General features: G+C 46.6%; 1 protein-coding gene across 1 annotated transcript; it reads right to left on the reverse strand.

Annotated features, from left to right (window-relative positions):
• Positions 1 to 2,271: 2,271 nt before the first annotated feature.
• Positions 2,272 to 7,792, reverse strand: BBBOND_0006320 (hypothetical protein, conserved; the record flags this gene model as incomplete). The annotated part of the gene is made up of 2 exons (XM_012915458.1): positions 2,272 to 7,674; positions 7,757 to 7,792. 2 exons carry the CDS (start codon positions 7,790 to 7,792, stop codon positions 2,272 to 2,274), a joined length of 5,439 nt encoding a protein of 1,812 aa, XP_012770912.1.
• Between the last annotated feature and the right edge of the window lie 828 nt (positions 7,793 to 8,620).

Genomic DNA, 8,620 nt, shown 5'->3' on the forward strand with positions numbered 1-8,620 from the left:
CTTGGTCATCTAATTGATCATCAACGCAACCATTACTGTCTATAACATTAGATGTCAGTTGCCAGTTGGGTGGTCGGTGGGATATGGATTAACAATTTCAGCACTAACAAATTGCTGAGATCAGCTGTAGAACGCGATGCAGAAGGGTATCTTGCGGACGAGGAAATCGCGGATGTTGCGGCCTACCGGAAAGCGGAAGATGCACAGGTCGAGCAGGATGATGGCGACGATGAGGGCAACGATGACGGAGGCAATGGCCTGGGGGATGCTCACCTCACTCTTCATGTCATTGAACATCAACGCAATTACTACTTTCTGTAACATTAGACATCAGTTGCCAGTTAGGTTATTCTGCTTAGCTGCGCAGTAGGTACCGCACCCTGTGGAACGGCCGGATGCGGAAGTAGACCATGACGCAGATGACGACGATGATGAGCGCGACGGGGGCGATGATGTAAGGGACGGGGGAGGATGATGAATTAGAGGGGCTTGCGGAATGCTGTGACATGGTAGAAGAGGTGACACGGGAAGAGGTAATCGAATGCTCTTGACCGGAGGAACGCTGTTCAAGCGCGACACGCTGCGCTTGGAGTTTGGCGGCATCGCGTACAGTTCTACGACAGAAACACATACATGTGTCTTTGTCACATTTTATATATCCTTCACGATGGCATTCATCTCTACTTTTACGAGGGAAGTAGGTATCGCGACATACAGGACATAATCCACTACAGCCTCCACAGGACACGTGACAGCATCTACAATTAGACTTTGTACATCCGGTGCCACACTTACAGTGCTCCCACCAAGTCATCTTGCCGCTCCGCTCCCAGTCCCCTCAACCTGCAAACATATCAATCACCTAGCAACGCACTCACCAACTGCAACGCGTACCACTGCCGCTACCAGCCCCCTCAACCTGCAAACATATCAATCACCTATGCAAGCACTCACCAACTGCAACACTACCACTGCCGCTACCACTCCCCTCAACCTGCGAACATATCAATCACTCAAGCAACGCACTCACCAACGGCAACACTACCACTGCCGCTACCAGTCCCCTCATCATCACCTACTCTCACCCCTGTATCCCCCCAGCCCGGGCCGCCGACACCCACACTGCCCGGGATACCACAGCCGCCCTGAAGCGACGCATGTGATCAGCACCAAGAGCCACTTTATATTTCACTATTCGCAACGCCATGTAAATTGCAGCCAACCCCGTGCGCTCAACTCCCACAGTGCAGCAGCACCGTGCTACGAGCCGCGGTATCGGCGCCATGCTGGCGGAGCGTGTCGGCTACGTGCCTAAATGTGATATTAACAATCGCAACATTGCAGCCTATAAACGCTACTTAACCAGGCCAACGCGGATTACGCCACCCTGCCAGTGACTCGCAACACACGACTTAGGTCATCCGCCGCGGCGCTCACGGCCGCCTACGTTAGCAACCAATCACCCAGCCTCACGTGACACTGACTCAATGGGCAGCGCGGACACCTCTCACAGTCAACGCGCAACTCAAAGCACCAGGCACTCAACGTGCCACAACACCTACCAAATTACGGTTCATCCGCCAGCTTAGCACTTTGCCTGGTTGCTAGGTTAACACGTTGCCCGAGTGCTAGGTTAGCACTTTGCCTGAGTGCTAGCTCACCACTTTGCCTGGATGCTAGCTTAACACGTTGCCTGGGTGCTCGCTTAGCACCTTGCCTGAGTGCTAGCTTACCACATTGCCTGGGTGCTAGGTCAACACGTTGCCTGGTTGCTAGCTTAGCACTTAACCTGGGTGCTAGCTTAGCACTTTGCCTGGGTGCCAGCTTACCACTTTGCCTGGGTGATAGCCTACCACTTAGCCTGGTTGCTAGCCTACCACTTTGCCTGGTTGCCAGTTTATCACTTTGCCTGTGTGCTAGCTTTGCACTTTGCCTGAGTGCTAGCTTTGCACTTTGCCTGGTTGCTAGGTTAGCACTTTGCCTGTGTGCTAGCTTTGCACTTTGCCTGAGTGCTAGCTTTGCACTTTGCCTGGTTGCTAGCTCAGCACTTAGCCTTGGTGCTAGCTTAGCACTTTGCCTGGGTGCCAGCTTAGCACTTTGCCTGGGTGCTAACTTAGCACATAGCTTGGTCCTTCACTCATCACCTAATGCATGTGCTATTTAGTTCATAGGTTGCCGCTAGAGTAATTCGATACATTAGACTACGTTTGTCGGTTAGGTGAGTAGGTGAGATGCTAGGTGAGTTACTGTGAATTACAAACGTGAATACAATTACGGTTGTAGATACGATATCTTGGCAAGCCTTCCGACTTGCGCTGCAGCCAACAGCGATTGCGCCGTTATCTTGTGCGACGACGGTATCCTAAGGTGCGATTTGATGTGGAGCACATCCAGTCTGCCAACCATGACGCAGATGAGGTAGAAGAGGGACAGCGACCAGAGTGCGACGGTCATCCACAGGAAGGGGGCTCTGATTGTGAATATGAATTTGTCGCACTCTCTGAATAGGTCTGTGAAGCACTTGGAATTTAAAAGATTTTTTAGTTGTTGATAGAAGTTGTGGCAGTAACGTTTACCTTCTTTGTTTAACAGTACTTCAGGATTTCCATATGTGAAACCGTAGCTGTAGAATGTGCTTAGTACGCCGCGGCATTCTAGGATACCTTTACACTTGCAGTTATCGATGCCGTGCTTTCCCTTCTTACATTTGGTGCCGTTACCGCATCTGCTGCAGCCCCAGTCTTGGCAAGAAATGTTGCCGAAGGATTGGCATAGGGCTTGAAGGTAGCCATAGAATGTCCATGGTAGGTATACCGCCCATGAGAGATATAGGTTGCAATGTTTGTTGGCAAGTAGATGATAAGTATCGCTGCATAAGGCATATAAGTAGGGGGAACATTGAATGTTATCCGCATTGGCATATAAACATGACTTAGTCATCGAGAGGCTTGATAGGTCAGCACGTTCAGCCGCAGGATGCCTTTCGCCGTTACCACCATGATTGCTATTATAGGCATTACCCAGTGCGTTGGTGAGTTGTGCGGTGTCGTTATACAGGGCAATCGATTGTTCTTTAATGCACTCTTGCACCCACGTCAGAGGCAAAGGAACTATTTTGCTATGCCAACCCTTCGTGAGGGATAACGTGAATTCAAAGTGTTCCGGCAATGTGGATGGCGGTTTGGGTATGACGCAGAGTAGCGTTGTAAGATGGGCGTTGGTAAAGAATTTGGTCAGCACGTTACATATGTCCTTCCCTGTCTTCGTGGATCCCGAGAAACCTCTGAATCCAAGCGGTGTTAAACACGGCTGCCCAGGCAGGTTTTTAGGGCACGTTGAACAGGATGATTTGCAGTCAACATTGGTAACATGATGCGGTAAATGACCAGGAAGACTGTCTTTTAGGTACGACATCAACGGAGACGTAGGTTGACAATCAACTTTGGTTTTGGAGTGATCACTGCAGTGCCAGTTGGAAGAGTCGATAGTTGTGCCGTAGCGGCACTGATACCAACCGTACTCGGACGCCATGTTACTACAACGGCTATGCAAGAATCTGAATACAGGTAGTAATCGACGAAGTAATTCGATCAACATGGTCAGACAATCCGCAGCTGATGATGGGTAAACGAAAGAAGGTGCGTTGCAGTAGTAGTCAACTGCGTACGTTGAGTACGCATCTCCGTAGCCAACAACAGTTGTGAGCACTGTGGGAGCAAGGGACGTAATATGCGTTATTGCATCATGTAAATCACTACGCTTAATTTTCTGTGGATAGGCATTCAAGGTATTTGGAGTTTGATCTTCTAGAGAGATGCCGTCTAAACTAATGCTCTCCGTTTTTGCCTCTTTTGGCTTGTCGAATAGGTCGGCGAAATCATCCGACATGAGGTCGAGATATACAGCGTTGTATGGCAAGCCGCTAAGCCAACGGAGCATTTCATATATGGAACATGGGCGGCGAGTTGAGGAGAAAGTGGGTAGTTGACAGACACGGTAATAGGTGGGAAGGTAATCGTATAAGTTTTGAAACGCGTTTTTAGTATCTTCACGAGAATTGTAAACATGACTGAAACCTCCGACAAGTGTACTATATATGTGCTTACCGTCGCATTCTGCCTTGTTACGCAGCTCCCCGTTCTGGTGGGAATCGTGATTAGATACAGTGTAACCGCAATTGCTTAAGAACGTGCCCATACTGCTGCCTGAATATATTCTACGGTTGTGCCATTTGGAGATGCATTGGTTCTTTAAATAGCTCAGGTCTTCATGCATCATTTCAAAGATGGACATAAACACCTTGGACAACTGAGTGCCATACGGCGTTAATTTCTGCTTTTCGACGAGCTCAGCACCAAACGTCTCGCCGTCATACACGCTCACGTACGCCTTGTCCAGCTCCTCGCACATTCTCTTTACGCCCTTTCTAAGACACTCGAGCAGGGGGTTGCTGTCCTCGGCGTAGGATGCGGGGCGGATGGTGTCGAGGAGGGCGGAAAGGGAGGAGAGGTTGTGGACGAAGGGGCGGTTGAAACGGGAGAGATCAGAGAGGAGAGTATATAGCGAATCATGAAGTTCCGTGATGTTGATAGATTCGGGCATAATGTCGCGATTTGTTTTCAGAGTGTCCATTAAGCCTACATAGAATACGGCAACGTCAGACGAGAGTTCCTTCAAATTTGATACGTTCTCGGTACTGCGTTGCATATTATTTGCTTCATCATGGATCTTCTGCATGAATCCCTTGTAGCCTTTATTGGCATCTTTAGTGATTGCGTCAGGAAGTTCATGTAGTTCGACGTTGATTTTTGACGAATACTTCTCGAGCTGCAACCTTAGAAATGTCACATAGCGTTTTTGGATGTTTTTTATTATGGCATTTTTTGCCACATTCGTTTTTTCGGTGGCGTGCTGGAACAGTTCTTTAAGTATTTGAGCGCTTTCGGTATATGCAAACGTTGTAATATTAGTAGCAGCTGTAACCAATGGATGCAACTGTTTGTCTTGCAGCTCACCCAGTTTTACGTGCAGGCGTGTCAATTCACCATCGGTTGCTGTGCCGATCAACGTATCCTTTAACATGTCTAGCTTCACCTTAGCGCTATCTGCATCTGCAGCTGCAGCCTTGACGATTGATTCGCAAAGACCTTTCAAGTGCTGGGTAACTGCGTCATATTTTTTGTTAATTGTTTTATTGTCTACCTTTTTATCAATCACTACTGCGGTAAATGCCTCAAACGTTTTTTTTCGAACGTCTTGTATGGCTTTCGCCAAAGTACCGTTCGTGAAGTCATTTGTTAAATGGCCGCCATAACGGGTCATTATTTTGCGAACTGCACCAGCATCTAGATGCGCTTCACCAAATTTACTCTCAATTCGATTTTTAAAATTGGAAGTTTCAAGGACACGATCCAGCTGTTTGATTTCTTTTTTTATAATTTCAAATGCTGCGTCGATTTTACCCCCAAAAGATTTCACGTCCTCTGCACTCGTGTGCCTGGCGATATCTTCGATATTTTGTATAGCGCCATCCACGTTTCCCCCGATTATCGACTGTTGATTGGCATTATCAATACCCGCAAACGATTTCAATTCCTCCGCAACCTGATTGGAGGTGGACTGGAGAGAAGCAAGTGTTGTTTTAATGGCACGCTCAAGAAAATAATTGTGGTAGCCCGTTTCGGAGTTTCCATTTTTAACGTCTTTCTCAATCTTCGCTACAATTTCTTTGACAAGCTGACTTGCATCGCCGGACGTTATTTCTTCACCCATCAGTTTCGCATTCAGCTGCACGGAGAAGCCGTGTATACAATCGTAGACAGCCTTTATGTTTTCTTGAACTTTTTCGCCATTCTTCGGTGTGACAGTAGCACCAGGAATTTTACCGCCTTTTAGTTTCGTTTCAAGCTGTTTCTTAATATGATCTGCGATGGTACCCATTGCTTCCGTAGTTAATTCTTTCTGCCCTGGATCCATTTTCGTACTAACAAGATACTTCTTATTCTCCGTGACATACAAGGCAAGCCACCCCTTAACTCCTCCATTATTTTGCATTATCGATTTGATCCACCCGTGCACTATAGTATCAAACTTAACATCTCCCTCCTCACTGAACTTTTTAGCCCATGCCTTAATACCCTCAACTAGCCTACCGAGATACCCCTTCTTTTCACCATTGGTTCCATGACTGTAAAGTTCTTTAATAAGCGTCTTTGTCACCGCTTTGAGAAAATCCCAATTATAATCAATGCTATCTTCCTTACCATCCCTTATTAGCAATCTATCGCCAATCTTTTCTTTCAAAATCTCAAAGTGTTCCTGCTTTATTTCATCAAGGTACATTTCAATGGCTTCTTCAATTCTTCCTTTTAGTATACGTAAATCATCTTTAAGCTTATCATCCAGATCTACTATCGCTTTTTTAAGAGCTGCAACTAGCGGCGCCAGCTTCTGTTCTGCAGCATTATAAGCCTCATACAAATCCAGAGCATTACCTTCCAGATCTTTCACAGCCTTAAGGAGCTCTCCTTTATTATTAGGTTTGGCGTTTCCACTAGCGGCATCCAATATATCAGCAACTTTTTTTGAAGCCGCCAACACAGCTTGACGCGCTTTCTCAATCCATGATTTTAATCCAGTAACATATTGCGCTAATGTCTTATCCGCTCTTGTGATGCTTTGTTTAAGAGTGTCTATCGCAGAAGTCATTTCAACAATAAAACCTTCGACATATTCCTTTGTTCTTTCATTAATAAGTACCGCAGCCCTCTTTAACTGTTGACCAACCAAGGTAGTCACGTGCTGTAGGTCCTCTTTTTTATGTGACCAAATTTCATACATCCGCTTGGCCTGATATGCAATGAGATCGCTGACATTGTTGACTTTAATTTCTAAATCATTTTGCAGATCTTTAATGTTGTTCTTCCTCTGCCGTTCTATTCCTTGCTTGTATGCCTCTGCCATGGCGAGGCAGTGTTGAACATGACTGTCAATTTGGTCAACATGATCATGAGTTGATAAACCATTTACGTTATCGTTAAGCGTACTCATGTCACTAATTAACGTTGTTATTACGTTTTTAACATTTTCATTACTCTCCCTCACCCTATCATTATACCCCCGCACCCCTTCGACCACCTTTTCAATCGCAGCATTAAAACCTTTTTTACCGCCGTGTTTATTGGTGTTAAGAGTGTTAATTGCAACATCTAAAGTATCTTTATGTTGCCCTAAATGGTCTTTGATGTTGCTGAGAACACCACTCAAAAATCCCATCACCCCGTCACACAGCCTATCCAAGTCGGAGTACACTATCCCAGAGCCGTCGTAGCCTTTGGAGTCTTTGTTGAAGCCGAGGAAGGTTTCGAGGCCGGAGGAGAGGTTAGTAAGTAAATCACGTGGATTATTTTGGTTGCCTTCACTTGTTGTTTTAAGGCTCTTAAGTTTCTCTATCTGCTGAGTGATGCTCTGACAATTCGAAGCATCTTGACATTCAACGACATTATTATGCAATTGATTTTTACACTTTTCACACTGTTTATATTGCTTATTAAGAATGTTTTCAGCATTTTTAATAGCTTCAGTTACTTTATCACTCTCACCAACAAATCCTCCAAGTTGACCAGCAAGGTGACCAAGGCTAATGAGCTTGGAGTCAATGTCATTCAAGGCTTTCTTAGTAGCATCGTCAGTGAGAGAATGGTCAGTATCAGCAAGTTATTATAATGCTTAATGGAGGTCATAGCGTTAATATAACGAAGTAATTCGAGAGATTTGGAGTTAGGATGAACATGACAAGACATGGCAGTGGACAAGGTGAGGGCGATGTAGAGTGGGTTAAGGGGCGAGGTAGAGTGGGTTAGGAGCGATGTAGAGTGGGTTAAGGGGCGATGTAGAGTGGGTAAAGGGGCGATGTGGAGTGGATAAGGGAGCGATGTAGAGTGGGTAAAGGGGCGATGTAGAGTGGGTTAGGGAGCGATGTAGAGTGGGTTAGGTAGCGATGTAGAGTGGGTTAGGTAGCGATGTAGAGTGGGTTAAGGGGCGATGTAGAGTGGGTAAAGGAGCGATGTAGAGTGGATAAAGGGGCGATGTAGAGTGGATAAAGGGGCGATGTAGAGTGGGTTAAGGGGCGATGTAGAGTGGATAAAGGGGCGATGTAGAGTGGGTTAAGGGGCGATGTAGAGTGGGCAAAGGGGCGATGTAGAGTGGATGAAGGGGCGATGTAGAGTGGGTTAAGGGGCGATGAAGAGTGGATTAAGGAGCGATGTGGAGTGGACAAAGGGGCGATGTAGAGTGGGTTAAGGGGCGATGTAGAGTGGATTAAGGGGCGATGTAGAGTGGGTTAAGGGGCGATGTAGAGTGGATTAGGGAGCGATGTAGAGTGGGTAAAGGGGCGATGTAGAGTGGATAGAGGAGCGATGTAAGGTGGGTTAGGGAGCGATGTAGAGTGGATGAAGGGCCGATGTAGAGTGGGTTAAGGGGCGATGTAGAGTGGGTTAGGGAACGATGTAGAGTGGGTTAAGGGGCGATGTAGAGTGGGTTAGGGAGCGATGTAGAGTGGATAAAGGGGCGATGTAGAGTGGGTTAGGGAGCGATGTAAAGTGGATAAAGGGGCGATGTA

The sequence above is a fragment of the Babesia bigemina genome, scaffold Bbigscaff_77696 (assembly GCF_000981445.1).
Source record: "Babesia bigemina genome assembly Bbig001, scaffold Bbigscaff_77696".
Classification (NCBI taxonomy): domain Eukaryota; phylum Apicomplexa; class Aconoidasida; order Piroplasmida; family Babesiidae; genus Babesia; species Babesia bigemina.